We start from the raw sequence: 18,929 nt of genomic DNA, 5'->3' as shown, positions 1-18,929 counted from the left end.
AGTTAGGTGGATTTCAAAGTAGATTTTTTGTTTCGTTCGAACGAATCTAATTGCTGCTCTTGAATACGGGGTAAAAAATTGTATCTTGAAAGCGGGATTAGCGATCATCTTGCGAAGAGGCGAAAGTATCCAGATCAGATGGGTTTCAAAATCGATCTTTTATTTCGTTCGAACGAATCTAATTGCTGCTCTTGAATCCGGGGTAAAAAATTGTATCTTGAAAGCGAGATTAGCGATGATCTCGCGAAGAAGCGAGAGTATCCAGATCAGGTGGGTTTCAAAATCGATTTTTTATTTCGTTCGAACGAATCTAATTGCTGCTCTTGAATCCGGGGTAAAAAATTGTATCTTGAAAGCAGGATTAGCGATCATTTCGCGAAGAGGATCCAGATCACAGTGGGTTTCAAAGTGAATCTTTTGTTTCGTTCGAAAGAATCTAATTGCTGCTCTTGAATACGGGGTAAAAAATTGTATCTTGAAAGCGGGATTAGCGATCATCTTGCGAAGAGGCGAAAGTATCCAGATCAGATGGGTTTCAAAGTGGATATTCTGTTTCGTTCGAACGAATCTAATTCCTGCTCTTGAATCCGGGGTAAAAATTGTATCTTGAAAGATATCACCTTGAAAAGTTCTACCGAGTTAAATCAGAAGATCGACAACACGTTTATACTTTTTTCTTTTAACCTTGCAGGGAGCACGAGGACATCTCTACTAGCGTCCAGGTCCATTCCCATCAGACGCGCCGCGACGATGAGAGCCCACAACGGAGCGGCGAGCATCGGCTCGAAACAGAGCAGCAATTCGTCGTCACCGTGTCTGCACAGATACCCGGGACAGGTCCGTAGTCATCATTCGAGGACCAGCAGCGTGGTCTCGCGAAACAGCTCGCGCCACGGACGGATCATCAGACTCGAGCAAAAGGCCACCAAGGTCCTGGGAGTGGTTTTCTTCACCTTCGTGATTCTCTGGGCACCGTTCTTCGTCCTGAATCTAATCCCAGCCGTGTGTCCGGACTGCGAGAAGCAAATCGATCACAAGATCTTCGATCTGGCCACATGGTTAGGCTACGCTAGCTCCATGGTCAACCCGATCTTCTACACGATCTTCAACAAGGTGTTCCGTCAGGCCTTCAAGAAGGTACTGCTCTGCAGATACAGGAACCAAACGTGGCGACCGTCAAGGTAGGCCTTCGGCCCCGGGAGACCGGGGATCGCCGTCACCAGAGTTTAATATATCGAGGGATTTTCGTTTGGCGAGCCGGAACCACCAGGAACGGAAAATATTTGCCAGCGTTGCGGACTTCCTGAGAGGTGAACTCGGGACACTCGGTCCAGTGGTGCTTCTGGGGCTGAACGGTAAACCGTGAAGGATTGATCCACCAACGAAGATTCGCCCGGGGCTTTCGCGCGAGCGGGAAATATTAATTATTGGTAACCGAGAATAAAAAAAAAAAAAAGAAAAAGGAACCGACGAACGAGATTTCGGAATCGAGGTCTCAGCCAATTGTGTTGCTCAGCGAAACGGAAAACTGTGCCACGGGTTCAATTTTCGGCCACGGTTTTGGGAAAACTTTTACGAAATTGGAGGAAATTGCGATTTCTCTCGACGAAACGAACACAGCGAGAATTGGACGAAGGTGTCGCACACCGATACGAGGAGCTTATAACGAATAGTGCTTCTGAACGAACCGCGAACCGCGATGAACGCTCGATCGTTTACCGGGTGGTTCGTATCACCCAACGAGAAGTTATTTGCGCGATCTGAACTCGGAAACAGCGAAAATTGTGGTTTTCCGAGCTGGAATTGTACAATGGTATCGATATCACGCGAATTCGGGAAGATGTTCATCTTCCGATGGAGATTCGACGAGCCGACGAGAGTATCGAAGGGGAGCCGATTAGTTCCAAGGACTTGGAGTTTAAAAGAAAGAAAGAAAAAAACGTGAACTATCAAGGATCGAGGACTTCCGTATAAACGACAAGCGTACTCGAATTTAATCGACGACCCTTAAATCTTCCAGGGATTCGACGAGCGATCCGGAAAAGTTGCTCAGGAATCGCAGTTAAGTAGCGGAGGAACTTGAAAAATTATCGAGGACTGCCCCAAGCATCGAATCACCGCGACGGAAACAATCTCGAGCGCGGGATACTCTCTAATGGAGTTACTAACCGTGCAGCTTTCAACGACGGGACGATTAGGTCGTTGAAATTAAACGTCTCCGATCGAGAACTCCTCGATGTGTGTCGTGAAAGCTACGGACCCACCGCATAGAATTACCGCTGGTGACTCGCTCGTGAAACGTCCGCCGCCCTTAATAAACGCGTGCCTCGAACTTTTAACGAGTAACGCGAAGCGGGGTGGTGGGGGTAGAGACGTTAAATCAACCGTGATGGGGCGTCGATGTAACGCTCAACCGCGACGAATCGGCCTTTAATGGCGGCCCGTAAACACGAGTTACTAGATAATTAATGGCATTTTGCGAATTGTTACCGCCTCGTTCGTTTCGGACGAAAGGTCGAACTTGTACCGTCTGTCCCGGCAGAATGAATTCCCTTATGAAACGAGTAAGTTTAACCCGTTGCCTTAACGACTAAGTCGTGGTCGAGCGGACTGTCCTCTCAAGGACTTCGGAAGGTGAACCTTCTCTGTCGGGCAACATCTGGTCCCTTTGTTCTGTGATTCCTTGAATGAGAAAAGAGATCTCTCTCTTTTTACAAAATGGTAGACCTTTTGACGTCGATAAAATTATAGAAAGAGACGAGGTGCAGGAGCTACTTTTTCGATGGAGAAGTCACCTAGACAGGAGAGTCCACTCGATCGCAACTATAGTTAGTACTGAACGAGGAAAGAGACAGTCTCTTTTTACAAAATGGTAGAACTTTCGATATCGATAAAATTACAAGAAGAGACGAGGTGCAGGAGGTTCTTCTTGGGTGGAGAAGTCACCTTGACAGGAGAGTCCACTCGATCGCAACTATAGTTAGTACTGAACGAGAAAAGAGACAGTCTCTTTTTACAAAATGGTAGAACTTTCGATATCGATAAAATTACGAAATGAAACGAGGTGCAGGAGGTTCTTTGTCACTGGAGAAGTCACCTTGACCAGAGAGTCCGCTCGATCACGATTTTAGTCTATACGCGACGACCGTGGTCTGAATAGGCGCTACGCACCATAGGAACCCCCCATGAGCCCCTACTTCCCCCTCCAATAGTTCCTTCCCACCACACAGAGTATCTACACTGTAAGAGAAACCGTACGAAGCTAAAGAGAGTATCGTGAGTGTTAGAGTCTTCGTTGTAAGAATGGGGGTAGGATAATCCCAGAGGTCTCGTTTTGACAGAGCTGGTGTACATCGCAGGATGCAACGTATCGTTTAACTGCAGTCAGTGTTCAATCATTCCATCGGGTGTTCATAAACGTGTCAGTGACGAACGCAACACGCAAACCCGATTTGCAATCAGTTAACCGGGAGACAGAGTATCCCATTCCCCCGCCACTAACGTCTCAACGAGTCTCAGCGACTCTCAACTTACGTTTACTGCTGTGATAGAAATCTCGTACAGACTTAGGCAAATTTCGTTCACAATTGCGAGTAATAAATAATGTAGCCAATAACGATTGTTCAGAAACACCCGAGTAGTAATACTAATCACGCTGTAGCGAGAATAGCGACTAATTTTATCATCTTAATGTAATACCGTCTTGTTGATTTTTTTTTATAATACTTTAACAGTACACCGAGATACATCGAGTACTCCGTAAACCAAGAAAACGAGAAACTTTTCCGCAATGTTATTTCTTCTGTCATAGATGATACTGAGAAGTGTATCGAGAACCACTTCGGATAGTGTATACGTAACAGAATGAGGATATCCGGTTAATTTGCAATCTTTCTCACGAGCTTGTTTCACGTATCTCTGCTGCGTACAATTTAACCAATTCTTTGACAGCTGGATCTTAGACTAATGAAGCTTTTATATTCTTTTTAACGATTCGGACGATGTTTAAACAATTCCTCGAAAATAGAGGCCTGTACGAGCGACAGTAACCGTTCTTACGTGTACGAAGAAACGTCAAAGTGAACTCGAACAGAGAATACGTGAGCACTATAAACGGTACAATTAGCGAGGTAGGTAGGTACTTCAGGAATCGAGCTACATAAACGTAAAGTACCAGACGAGTGTTACTTAAACCCGATATAGAGATTCGACACTTAAAAGCGGGAACTACTGTACAGGAAATCCGAACGCAGTGAAAATTTTCTTTGTAACAGCTTCGTTTATTTCCTGGCATAGACAGAGTGCATTTCGTTCACTTGGTTACTGTGAAAACTAATACTCAAATATATACCGGGTGTATTAATCGAAACGATTGTAAGACAGCGGGTTAAACTACTCAGACACGCGCCCTTGCTTCGATCGATATCTGTGAGCGAATAATGAGATTCGAACTATCGAACTTTTGTGTTCCCTGTATCAATGGCAATAATCGATCCAGCGTGGCAATAATCGATCCATGTTGGTACGTTACATATCTGAGAGATATCCTCGCTTGTATTATTCCGTGCTCAAATCGATTCAAATAAAGTGAATAAAAGCGATCCGAGTAGTGCTTCACCGAGGGACTGAAATTTATTTGAAACACCGAATACGAAAATGGACAAGGAAGTATCGATTTCACGAAACGAAACAGAAACGACAATATCGATATTTAAGGAGATGTTTCTAATATCGGTTTACATCGGGTAAATTCAGAAGTCTTTGCGTCTGTTCGAATAAATCGCATTCGAGGAAAATATGCATGCGAGAAATCATCTCCGTGAACGGGTTTTATCTATATTTAAATATTAATCTATCAACACCTCCTTCGTGAAAATCAATCGATCGGCTTAATAGAAATTGGTCCAGTGTTTGTTCCAATACATTCGAGTAAAAGTTGTCTCTGCTTCGAAACGAGTGCTACCATAAACTTCGTTGATATCCTCAACAGTCTATGAAGCACGTTCTTATCGATTTCGAAAAGCACATTGCGTTCAATGTGAAGTTTATCCCTAAATTTATTTTTCAATCGAAAAATATGAATCATTTTAAACTCGTTTCAATCACCAAGTGGAACACGAAGTGTAAAGAAGTCATGGATGATTTACAATTTGAACTTCTAAGATTAGGTTTTATGTACGTTTATACTGTACCGATACTTTGCACAGTGACTGATACAAAGACTCGTGAAACTACCCGATAAAATTAGATCGATAAATAACCATGGATATTCAATTCGTTCTCTTACGAGTTACCAATTAACGCGTTTGTCGTTTCGTTTCGAATCGGTTCAAACATTGCTAGAATTCACAGTCTTGAGACTTTTGACAGATCCTGATGAATTAAACACTCGTCAAAGCCAGAAGAACCGTAGAACTTTCGAACAGCATCGATACATTGTATTCGAGTTGCTCCGATTTATTTCATAAAATTTCATTCTCAAAAGTAAATAACTCGTATCTATCGTCTATTCTACTGTCACCACGTGTACAATTTTATCTTTTCTTTTTTTCTTCTGCAATATATACGAAAATCGGTGTAAGACAAATACTGTTAGAATACTTGCCTATTCAAGTACTCGATTACTGAAAATCGAATACTTGATCGTTCGAATACTATTCAGATACTCGACCGTTTGAATACCGTTCGAATACTCGACTGTTCGAACACTGTTCGAATATATTTCTTGCAGTCTTGCATCTCGACAAAATGGTGATTTTGAAGAGGGCTCTCATCAGGATCGAAGCATTAAAATCGTAATAACGTTTCCTTTGTATCTCATCTCTGCAAAATTCTTCTCAATCGATTTGTTCCGATGTTGTCCAATATTCTGTACAACGAAACGAAAGTTTTCTTCGAAAACGAAAGCATCGTCCCTCTCCCATATTCAGAGAATTCTTTCGCGGTCTAATGCAAAGTTCGCGTTTCGTTGTTCTCGAAATTTCCAGTTCCCTGGCCGATCGACGTATTAAAATATCAGGCTCAAGGTGAAGGGCTCTATCGACAGCCTGGATAACGCGGAGCGGTTTGGTGAACCGTAGGAGAGAATTTGTAGCTCGGTCCAGCGGATCGGTTGATTCCTTTTCTCCCCGCGAGCTCTGGCACGAAACCCAAGTGGAATTAACTCGATCGAATCAAAGGCGAGGGAATGAAAGTCGATACCAGGCCCATAGTTTCGGGCTCGAAACAGGAAGAGGGTGGTCGCGGACGCGCGAGCGAGCGAGCGCCGACGTCGATCGAACGCGGCCGAGGAAAGCACAAAAGCACCTTCCAGGAGCTAGCCGCAGCCGGAAACCCTCGTTTCGGTGGATTGCTCCGGCGAGTGGCGGGCCGCGATAAAATTTTAAATCGAACGCGGGGTTATTGCCGAGTGGCCGATTTTTCAGCGACCTGCAACGCCAATTCGAAGCCCGACGAGTGTGTTCCAGCCGAGACTGGCTTGTCCTACTGTTTCTGTACTCGAACGTTACGAATACGTGGCGAATACTGTTCGAATACTGTTCGAATACTTGTCTACTCAAGTACTCGATTACTAAAAAATCGAATACTTGATTCGTTCGAATACCGTTCAGATACTCGACCGTTTGAATACCGTTCGAATACTCGACTATTCGAACAGTGTTCGAATATATTTCTTCTTGCAGTACTTGGCGAGTTATAAATGAAAAATGAAATTTAACGTCTCGATAACTTGAATTCGAATCAAGTATTATCAAGTATCACGCGATTATTATATATCACAGTACATTTCGATCGATTTTAACGTACCAAAAACTGTTAACACGATTCGACTCTTTTGTTTCGTTTTATTTCGTTTATCTAACTGTATTGAATTTTTCACTCATGTTCCGTTATCGTGAATAAATAACATTCAACTTCTCTTTAACTTCGAGCACAATTTGCATCGACACGTGCTGTGCATTTTTGCACACTATTTTATGTTTAAAAAGTGTGTTTTTTCTCATGAACAGGCCTTACGGAAGTCTGCGAAGCAAACGTTTCATTTTTCGTTTATAAAATCGCCGATGCAAACGAACCGAACTTTGTTACCAACCGCTGCGTTCTGTTTCTATTGTACTACAGTGATTTAATCGCGGACGACTATAACCGTACAACGATGCGATGGTGTATAAATTACTCAGACATTTCCGGAGTTCTCTGTGAATTCGTAGCTAAATATTTTGCGCCACGTAAGCGGGACCGCGGCCTAACCTCGCATGTCTATTAACTCGGGTTTATCACTAGGCTGGCAGTTAAAATCCCTGCTCAGAACCCAAGAAACCACAAGCACTCTGCGCTAACCGAACAAAACACCCGACGCGCGTATCGGGCCAACTGTTTGTACATAGTTCACGAAACATAGCCACGTTTTGCATTGTTAAGGCGGCACTAATAAAGTTAACCAATATGCGTGCGTGCGTGTGTGTGTGTGTGTGTGTGCGAGAATTTATGCGTACGTGTGCGAATACACCGATGGTGGAGAATGGCATCTGAAACGTTTCGTGGAAACGAGCGAACCTGAAACGCTCGGACACGAAACGACAGCCAAGACGACAAGTCATCGTTCTCAACGAGAGCAACGAGTTCTTTGGAGAATCTTGAGAAAGTTGCAACACCTACCCGAACCTAGAAATCCTTCCCAAAATCCCTGAGATCCGATTGCAATCGCGATACAGGGCGTTCTTCTCGATTATAGTGTTGCGTCCACGCGATGTTCATCGCTGCGTGAAAGACGAGCTTTCACGATCGTTAACGCTTTACCAGCCTGAATGTCGACGTTATTCTCGTTTGAAAAAAATCGTTTGCACTCTAAGTGTATCACATTGTCCCGTGATCTGCTCCAAGTAAAAGATACTGAGATCATTTCACTATATGATGGGATTTTTCGAAGAAGTTTAACGTTAACCAACTCGGTATATCGATATACTGTTCGAGAGGCGTTCAGAGACATATCAGGGACTATTCGAATATTTTACAGATACTCGAATACCACGAATAAATTTCGAATATTTTAGTGTTCGAGTATCATCGAGTATTGTACGAAAATGAATTTCGAAACGGATCGATGAACTTGGAGAACTTGATTAGTATTCTAGATCAGGTGTTCGAATAGTCGATATTCGAGTAGTCGAGTATTCGAATAGTATTCGAAGTTCGTCGAATATTTAAATCACCGAAGTGTTCGAATACAGAAAAATTCAAGCAGTCCCAACTCTAATTGATGACTCGAGTATGTGTATCGGTTTCGATATTTATGAAAGATTCGAGGAATTGTGCATTCAAAAGAGAATGTACTTGAACTTTCGGTACTCTACGCGCTCGATACACGTGAGCGTGAATACTGGCTGGTAAACCGTTACGAGCAATCAGGTAGAAAGAAATCGTATTTATTTGCGTTATTGATATAATCGTCGCTCGTGAAACGAACACTCGTGAACGTTGCATTTTTATCCAAGTAAATAGGTACGATTGAAAGTGCTTCGAGCAAATATAGATCTGCGAACGCAGAACGCCCGGTGAAACGACAAACGGCAGATCTATCGTTCGAACTTCTTTTGTCGCAACGAATCCAAGAAAAGCTCAAGCTTTTACCTCGTCGTTCTTGGAGTACATCATTTAAACGTTGAAATCACGATCTCGAATCGCTTTAGGATAAACAACGGTAATTGCCGCCGAATTACAATTATTTCACCGTCTTCGATTCTAGGTGGTTCTAAGTCGATCGAAATACGAAGCAAATCGAATTAATATTAATAACGTAGGAACGATACAATCTCAATATCAATGCAGCATCGACGATAGCTGCAACCGACAGAGAGAAATGTTATCGATGTCGAAACCTGACAGTCCTTTTGTTTCCTCCGTTTCTTATTTCTCTAGCATCAGAAGTTACCATTTTGCTTGGCGTTTTACGCAACACTTCCTGTTAAGAATAAAATTACTGTTATCAAAACTTTACCAAATCGATTGCGCTACAATTCATCCACGATCGTTAACAATCGAAAGTCAAGTTAGCGAGTCGAATTTATAGAAGTGTGTCGAATTCGACTGGACGAAAAATTCACATTCATTATGATCTTTCGAGGAACAACTGACAATTTTAAACATCGCCTCACTTCGAGCATCGATAACGTGACGTGACACTCTCAAACGCGCGAATAAAAACAGTGTACTCGAATTCTTTAATTTGCAATTTTTTAAGCGAGAACAATATCGCACTACGAATACTAGACAATGGCTATAAGCTTGACACAATACCACCGAAGTAAGTGACAGTAGGCTCTCGTTTTCACTCGCGAAAGTAACGCAAAGGGACACGACTCGCAAACAATACGCATTCATAATGTACGGAGTAATATAAACGTGCGCCAACTTATGCGACGGTTTCATGGAAACGGTGGTGGGGGGGGATAGAAGCTTTAGAGAAAATGGAACAGAGAGGAAAGAGACAAAACGGAAGGCAGAATTTTTGGAAGGGGAAGACGGAGAACGACACTGAGTGACAAAAAGAGAGGGAACAACGAACAGAAGGAAAGTAGGCAAAAAAATATGGAAAGGTACAAATTGAAAACAAAACAGAGCCTCGGCCAGGGAGGCAGAAATAGGGACGTCAAGGGGCAAATAAGGAAAAATAAACGAGAATGGTACACCACGAGCAGCTCGATGGGGAAATGTTCACGCAAAACGGGAATTGCAAACAATTTCGCGTCCACAGAGGCGGAAAAGACTCGTTACTTCCGGCTTTGTATCGCGAAACCACGACCGAACCGTTCATCATCGTTACCGAGGTATTAATGTCCGAATGAAACGATGAAGGACATGATCCAAATCGCAAATCTAGCAATTATTGCTGGGAAATTTCGTTCGGAAATGATCAACGATCGGTTGTACGGGCACGTTATTAATTATTGTCTCTTATTAACGAAACGCGGACACCTTCACGGGACGTCGAAATAAAAATCGGAACAAAGTCACGATCACTTTTCTGATGAAAAATTAATTCTTCGTAACTCGTGTTCGTGGTAAATATTCAGTTTCCAGAGTTCTCGTAAAAATTGGGCCGGTTTCGTAGAGAATTTCGATATATTGTTCCGAACAAATGATGTACTCCAAGATGCAAATCATTGACGCACAAAATTATCGTTCCCGTACGATTTCGAAAATAATTGTAACGAGTCGTCCAACGATCAAGATAATAGCTTCAACTCGACTCCGAAAGGAATACGTTGCGCCTATAGAGGGAATCTTCAGAGATTTCATCGTAGCCCGAGAGGAATGGCACTCAGCTTACGAGTAAGTATATGGAATCAGTGTTTTTAATAAGATTTCGAAGATATCGTGTCAAGATATGTGTACTGCTGCACGACTGTACTGTGTCGACGCGAGTTCAATTGGTCGCTCAAGGCCACTACCCCCTCTCTTACTCGCTCCCCCCTCTAACAGTATTGCTACGTGTAATATATTAGAGAGACAGAGTCAAGATAATGTTACTTTGCAAAACAGTGATTTTTACCTCGCTTTTTCTTCTACGTGTTTTGTTTTCGTGTATTTGAACTTGTACTTTTGTTCTTTATTATAACGAATAAAGTTGTCAAACGAGAATAAATGAAACAATACGAAACAGTAGGGACAATCGAACCGGTAAGGTTATTCTCCGGGTGACCTTGAGCGGTCAATTTAATTTCATTCTACCGTAAATACTATGGACCTGTCGTTACGAGAATAAATCTGTACGAAGAACATACCGCGTTAGTTAAGTACATACAACTGGGTAGTTGTAAAGTTTTATATCTGCCCTCAATTCAGTTTATTTCGGTATAACTCGGATAACGGTACGAAATTTTATCTCCCAGTTTGAGACAAAAATGCTCGTTTCCTGGAAAAAAATTTTCCGCGAATAACTGTACAAGAGCGGTTCAATTATTCGGGTGGTATAATATCACAGTCGAATCATTTTCTACGAACCGATCATCGAGTTTGTCATTACTCCCTTGCGTCGAATTATCGAATTCGTGAACCCTTTCCTCTCATTATTTATAAACCGAGCAATTCCTCTCAACGAACCGTCCTACTAACAATTGTTTCTCTAAGGTCTACCCAATAACAAATATATAAATTTCCGCTCTCGATACCCAATTTCTACCCCGGATTCAAGAACTAGTATCACCACCACCACTGTATTTGTTTGTATAGAATTTCGTCGAGCTCGACTCGAGATAAAAAATCGCTACCTACCCCGGTTTCAAGCGAACTGAAAACTCAATTAATAAGTAAAGCCAGAAACATCGCCAAAAAGCAGGTTCATACATGCATTGTTGAACCCTCAATTTGTTCGTAGTTCGACGAAGAAAAATTTAGACGATAATGCACTCTGGCGACGGGACAGTGTAAATCGATATAGAAAAAACTCGTCGCGTTAGGTAGGTAGAACTGCTAATAAATCGTCTGCAACGGGAGAATCCGCGAAGAAACGCGAGCCTGCGTTGGAAACGAGGGGAGACAGTACGCTTATGTCGGTAGAAGCGAAACTAGTGAATAACGATGTCGTGTAGAATTACTTCGTTGATAACTCGACTCCCACGTGATCGCGCGTTAATTGCTGCAGTCGTATCAAATTTAAATCGTCGCTCATGGTCGTCTCCTGGACTGTGAATCGCGCCAGGAACGACTCCTGCTTTTACACCGGACCTGTCTCGGGAGACAGAGCGGCGGTGGGGGAAGCGAACGACGTGGTGGGGGTAATCCCTCGGCGGCCTTGAGCGGCCAATTGATTTTGATCGTACTCCAGCGTGCCTCGAAACTCGTGCGGATATCGTTCGTTAAATATCCCGTTAGCATTCTACGCGTGATCGTCCCGCGTGTCTAGACGGTCTGCTTGAAAACGATAAAAGCGTTGATATACTCGTCGATAAATCGAAATATAAAGGAATAATCAAACCGTATCCACAAAGTGGCAATAACAACACGCAGCTTCGAAATGGAATTGAATTTTAGTAAAACGATTAGAAATTATTCGAATAAAATACGATGTTAAGAGAATCACTCCAATTATTGCATGCGATCCATGAAATCCTCTTGTTGTAAACAAAATATCGAGCCACGAAACACCGAAACATCGTTGAAACAAAATGGTAGATCGTATTATCAGATTGTTTGTAATATTGAAAAAAGTTTCGAACGATATAGCAATAAACGAGTCTGTTGGTTTAAAAATTATTATCAGGTTGTTGCACGCGAATTGATCAGCTATATGAACAAATACTATCGGATGGTGTTTATCGTGGATCGGTACGAAGCTCGAGGAAGCTGAAATCGAGACGATGGATTATTTGGTCGATTATTTCAGTAAAATATGACAGATTGTGAAGCACGTCGAGCAAGATGGAGCAGTGTCGAAACTCGGGTATACATTTCTCTTGGTGTGAATATAAATTATGAATCGGAATACGTGACAAGAGTGACAGAGCACGGTAATTATTTCTGACAGCAGTCACGAGTACCGAAACGCTGATGGTGGATTTATCGTTCTGTCTGTCATCTTCGTTGCAACGTTTCCTGTACCCTGAGTAGAAAACTAATTGTTCCATCGATCCATCCAACGATCGTCAATTTGTTTCTACAACCTTCGCGCGTGGAATCAAAGTGAGACGAAAACTTATCAGCGGAGCGGACATAGCAGTCACAGCGAGTTGAACATGACACTCGTTCGTGCCAATAGGAATACGCGTCTGCACTCGCGTTGCACGCATGCTTGCATGCACCACCGTGCGAGAACGATTGCGCTTGCAGCATCGAAACCGTGCATCGTACAAATAAATTTTTTCATATCGATGAGACACGGCGTCCATAATTACCGTTATCTGTTCCGTTTTGCATCACGAATAGACACAGTCGTTGGATAGTAACACAACTATAATCGAAAGTATTAGGTTCGCTGGAAGGTTTTATTCACACTTCATCGGGTATTCCTGAATAGAAAATATCCGTATCGTGCACACAGGCCAGTGTCTCTCAAACTGTGAAAGATGCAAAAAGGAAGAACGAAACAAACTGCCTGAAGTTTTATTACGATAAGAATACTTTTAAAAATATTTGATCGATTTAAATGGGTCATCCTCTGTGACTATGACGGACAATCGTAACACGAGAATAGTGAACGATTTCCATTGAAAATAGAACGATTAATTGTTTCCATTGAAAATGTTTACGTTCGATGAAAATACCAATTCAATTTTTCACGTTGAAAATTTCGTTCGTTTACTCGTACAAATTCTGCGAACGTTCTCTGATAAAATACTTTCAAATTTTCTCGTTGCTTCTACATAAAATTGCACGAAGGAGAATTATCGCGAACAAGAGAGAGAGAAAGAGAGACTTTAGGTTTGCTTTCATACTGGTTACCCTTACGTACTATTTTATTTTATCTTCATCGTGTACTTAAATTCAGTTCCCTTTGTTGCCCGAAGAGGTAGGACTGTTCACGCGACCTATTCCTTCAGACACAAAGGTTCTCCTTTGAAAACGATGTACTCCGGCGGGAAACGAAGCAGATAAAAGTGCCGAGAGAGGTACCAAGAAATTTACTTAATTATAAGGAAAACGTAAATGGAACTTTTATGATCGTGTAATTCCAAGTTGCAAACAAAGTTTCCTATAAAAGCGAAGAAAAACAATCTACAGTTTAACGACCGACGTAAATTAGACAAAATTTTTAATTGAAAGGACCCGAAATAAGGGAGTTCGTCATTTGTTCATAATTCTAGATCATATTGTTTTGTCTTTTGAGTTTCGACGACTATTTTGTTCGAAAGACCATAACCAGAGACACGACACTAATTCTAAAGGAACACTAATGACTGTTACCTCCAGACATGTCCTACTATTGTGCATCAAAATTGTAATTAACTCAATACACACCAGTTGTAAATTAAAAAATTAAATTAAAAAAAAAACAAGGATCCTTACATAAAACAGAAAATAGTCACGTTGAAGAAATTTAAAAAGTAATAGTGATGATTATGTCGCTGGAAGTGATTCTATTCGTACTTGTATAAGTTACAAAGTGTATTGAAAAATCTTTCGAATGAAAATTCCACCATTTCCGGAGGCCTGTAAATTACCAGGAGAAACTTTCTGCAGGTCTAAAAATTATCAGAAAAAATTTACTCCAAGTTCTTTAAATTACTAGGTAAATTTTTCCCAAAGTGTATCAATACAAAATTCGAATTCCTTTTTATTTCCTCTTATTGCATTCAAATTTTTACCGGACATATTTTCTATCAATTTTTCGATATCTTTTGTATGCAATTTAAGAGCTACACCTGCACGAACGAGATAAATACTTCTGATACGAGGTATGATTCTTTCCACGATGTAAAAATGTGAGCAACGAAATACGGTCGGACGAATGAACATCCAGGCGAAGTGTCATCGAAATCGACGTTCGAAGCGTTCTCTCGTCAGGTCAGCCATCGTAAAACGATCGTGTAATATTCCGTCGATCTTAGACCCCCGTGTAAACAAAGAAAATTCCAGAACAGTAACGACAGTAATCGCTTTCGCGCTTTTTTTACGGGGAAAGGCAAAGTGCTTCGCAAACAAATTCATTGGTAACGACATCCACGTCATTACCCTCTTCCGTTCCATTACGACCCGGTACATACATCAGTGAGAGTTAAACCACCCGAAAGGAAGCTTAATTCTTGGTTATCAACGTGCAACCCCGTACACCACCCAACGAGGATTATTTAATTCCATAAAATTAGGAGCTAGCTTCGAACGAACCCTTTCTCGTCAGAGGGGAGTACAACAGGGTCGGTAATTCGTGTAGTCCACCGATCGATTACGCTAATCGCGGAACAGAACCGTCGATTATTAATTTCAAGGATAGAAAAAATCAACGATCGACAGAGACGCTACGCTTTGTGCCTTTAATATCCGAAAATGAATGCGCATTAGACGATGAAGACGAAGTAGGTCAGACTCGGTCGTATGGTGTACTCGATGCGATATATTCAGTCAGCCAGGATGATCATCCGAGTGATCACTCGGATATCCTTCTGCCATCGATTACTTACGAATTTCGTTATATCGCCTTTTCCCACGGAATAAAAGTAAAAACGTACTTTTAATCAATGGTAAAGTCTCTCTCCTTCCACCTGGAGGGAGCTTTTGTCTAATACCCCCTGTGACTTCTTTTTCCCTATCCAGAAACGCAATTGGACGAAGAGCATTACCCAAGTATCGTTTATTATCGAACGATTAGGCGTTGACATTCAAATTCGTGGTTTCTTTTTTTTTTTTTAAATTTTTTATGACATCGTGAAAACGATTTTTTCTTTTTTTTTTGAGAAAAGATAAATTGAAATTTTTCAGACGAAATCTTTTTCGTAGCTGCTTCGTTCTCGATGTACTTCGAGCGAGATACACGGCGAGTTTCAAGATATCGGGAAACAAGAATTTTTTCGGATTTGAATTCAACCTGACGGGAAGCAATCTTTGTTCGGCAATTTGCAAAATCGATTCTCGAGGCTTCGTGGAACGTCACACCTTGGACATTTAACGTAATTAAATTTCCGAAACGAAGTTACTTCCTTCTTCCACGGCGACAGGGAAAAGGAACTTGAAACGTTAATTCGCGAACACGGAGGAAATTTCTGGCGGTATCGTGTAATTTCACGCTTAGTGATTTAAAGCAGAGATTTGAGAAAAGAAAACGTTGTACTTAATGGGAAGTATACAGTGCAGAGTGTGTTTAATTTCGCTAGCAGCCTCGGTTAAATCCAAATGGCAAGAGGTATTTAGTTGTACGGAAAGATCTATATTTACTTGTACGGAATGAGCGGGAGCGGGGTTTTGAAAGAAAATCGGTCTAAAGTCGGGCATGAAAAATTGAGCTGGAAATTACAGCTACTCGAAATACCTTTACGAGAAGAGAAATTCGGAACTCGAATGTTGCGTTAACAATCCTATCCGTATTTCTATGCTCTGGGATCGTGAGTTAAATTATTCTTTGTCAGGGCAAATATAAAATTATACATTAAATTATTAACAAATACGATTGTCATTCAACGTGTAATTTAATCTATCGTGTGATTATTTATTCGATGAATAAAATAAAATTATAAAATTTCCATTATGAATAAACTACTACTCGATAGATCAAATTGCTTGGTGACTAAATTATTTTTTCTTTAACGTAAAATATTATTTTCAAGTTCTTAACAAACTTATTTCAATCGAAAGAAACTATTTTAGGTACTGCGCACATTTCACAAGAAGTCACCTGAAAGAACATACAGATAAAAGGGCCATACCTCTATATCCGAGTATTTCTCTTCCCTTTGTTTGTTTATAATCAATCTTTACAATCGCATAATTTATCTTTACAATAATATCGGAGATGGCCCTGCAACTCACCAAGTGACTTCTTGCAAGCCGTGCACAGTACGTGCTGCCTCGTAGACTATATCCATTCGTCATATGCAAGTGACGTCTTGTAGACAGTGACTGTAGTCGTCAGTTGCATTCGAATGGTATCTCGTCGCGAAAAATCATAATCGTCCATCCTATACGAATAACGTCTTGCAAAGAGAGTCTTCGCTGTCTTAGCAAATAAATTAACGCGTCACTTCGCAGCTCTGTCTGACTATATCCATCCATCATATGCAAGTGACGTCTTGTAGACAGCGACTGTAGTCGTCAGTTGCATACGAATGGTATCTCGTCGCGAAAAATCATAATCGTCCATTCTATACGAATAACGTCTTGCGAAGAGAGTCTTCGCTGTCTTAGCAAATAAATTAACGCGTCATTTCGCAGCTCTGTCTGACTATATCCATCCGTCGTATGCAAGTGACGTCTTGTAGACAGCGACTGTAGTCGTCAGTTGCATACGAATGATATCACATCGCGACAAATCATAATCGTTCACCCTATACGAATAACGTCTTGCGAAGAGAGTCTTCACTGTCTTAGCGAAAGAATTAACGCGTCGCTTCGCAGCTCTGTCTATCCAGGGTTAAATGTCGATTTGAACAATATCTGGAAAGTCCCGGTGACGTTCCGTAGACTTTAATCACACGCGCAGCTTCTTCCCCATTTTGTATCGCGAGCTGCAGAAACGCGACAAAACGAACGACAGAGAGTTGGCAACTTCAAAGCCTGCTCATTGTTAGCATCAGGGGCGCGGATGTGGAGGGGGAGGGGGGAGCACGGAAAGATGCAAACGAACGAGCGGTCGACGGTTCTTTTGATAACGTCGGTCGGTCTATTTTTCCATCCTCGTTCTCCTGAAGCGTGCACGCGCTAGAGGAACTACCCTACCGCGACGAAGACGCAAATCCCCGAGAAATGTGTCTCTTCGGGGTTAGGTTTCAAAGCGAATCGCAAAAAAAGAGACGACGACGTCTCATCAACCGCCTTGCCTTGCAAATATTTCTCGTTTTGTCAATTTTTCACGGTAACCAATCCCCGCCCTCGTCGAAATTACGAACGCGGATCGGTCTATTTGTCTTTCCGCTTTGCGGGAAGCTTTGTGCAAACGAGAGACGGAAGTCGGTCCTCTTCGAAAGAAAGGGTAGATGCCGGGAAATCCGGAATTCCCGATTGCGAGTGATACGCTGGTTGGTTTTTCTTTATTTGTTACGATGAACGTTGTGTCGCAACGGGCAAATTTCTCATGAATTTCTAACACCGATCGGAACAGGGCACATTCGAAACGACGTTACTCGAAACGCTATTGTTGAGGTTAGCTTCATAGCTCACCTCTTTGTTGTAAAATTTATTTCCCCGTCACCTCAATTTTCGCGATAAAGGAACAAGTTTTGCGTAACAACGACGCTGAATGACAAAAATTGATAAATAACGTACTATCTTGTTTTACGGTCGGATCATCTTTCTAACGCGGTTGGGGTTCTTATCTAATGAAATACACTTGGAAACAGCCATTAAAGTTATTGAGATCTTTCGATAAATGGAAACTTTTTGCATCGTTGAAACGATGAACTGATAGCGATTCGAAGCAAAAAATGTATTAGCGCGTAAACTATTTTATTGACATTTCGTTCGACCGTTGTTCACGATATATCTTTACAACTTCGAATAAACATTTTTTTTTAATATTTACGAATCAACTCTGATGGAAGATTAAGAAGTATAAACCGCTACGCAATAGCGTAAAGTTAACATACTTACAACCGTGTGTTAACAGTCTTTATTATCTCACAATTCTAATAAGAACCTCGAAGGAGTGGCCCGAGCGAGGAGGTGGAGCTGAAATTATCGCCTAGGCATTTAGTTTACCTATTGGGTGTCATCTAATACCCTCTTAAGGAAGCAAGAAGACTATGGATATTAATTTTCTAAAAATAAAAATTGTTGCTCGACTTGTGCTTTTCTAACTTTCAACGCAGACTTGAGCTCTGAGGAGTGGAAGAACCGTATCATCGGTGAACTATATTGGAGGCGTATCTCCAACGAGATCGTTAATTGTCTCGAATATCATTTTACGATTTCAATAAAGAACCATCTTAGAAAGCCCCTACCGGCCAAAGAAGACAAGGTGACCGACACAATGGTCGAAGAAAATCGATGAACATTCGACCCATGACGATATTAAAGGAGGCTGGCGTGTATTTTCGCTGTCGACCACGATAAAACGTTAGAAATGCTAAGTTGTCCCGTTTCAATATGCCATCCTCATTCATCATCGCGGAAATTTAATCAATAACCGTTTTGAAGAAAAACAACCGTTCTTCGAGCGACTCGAAAAGTGAAACAGTGAATTGCACATGGACGATCGTCTAAGAAGTAATATAAGAGAGAAATGAAAGACAAACTATCGAAGAAAGAGACTACAGGGGAGAACTTAAATTAGCCGCAAATCGCAT

The 18,929-nt window shown here is 41.6% G+C and overlaps 2 protein-coding genes across 4 annotated transcripts in view; one reads left to right on the top strand and one right to left on the bottom strand.

The window, feature by feature from the left end:
• Positions 1-1,194, top strand: part of 5-ht2b (5-hydroxytryptamine receptor 2B) — a 138,276-nt gene extending 137,082 nt beyond the window's left edge. For both annotated transcript variants that reach the window (XM_076325990.1, XM_076325983.1), the window contains exon 7: positions 692-1,194. In XM_076325990.1, coding sequence (XP_076182105.1) covers positions 692-1,185 — 494 coding nt within the window. In that variant the 3' untranslated portion in view covers positions 1,186-1,194. The remainder of the gene's footprint in view (positions 1-691) is intronic.
• The window catches only part of Rpn2 (Regulatory particle non-ATPase 2), a 126,198-nt gene that overhangs the window by 39,074 nt on the left and 68,195 nt on the right, over positions 1-18,929 (bottom strand). The window lies entirely within an intron of this gene.

The sequence above is a fragment of the Ptiloglossa arizonensis genome, chromosome 1, assembly GCF_051014685.1.
Source record: "Ptiloglossa arizonensis isolate GNS036 chromosome 1, iyPtiAriz1_principal, whole genome shotgun sequence".
NCBI classification, from domain to species: domain Eukaryota; kingdom Metazoa; phylum Arthropoda; class Insecta; order Hymenoptera; family Colletidae; genus Ptiloglossa; species Ptiloglossa arizonensis.
The sequence above is the reverse complement of the archived record's forward strand: the minus strand, read 5'-3'. Positions and strand labels throughout refer to the sequence as shown.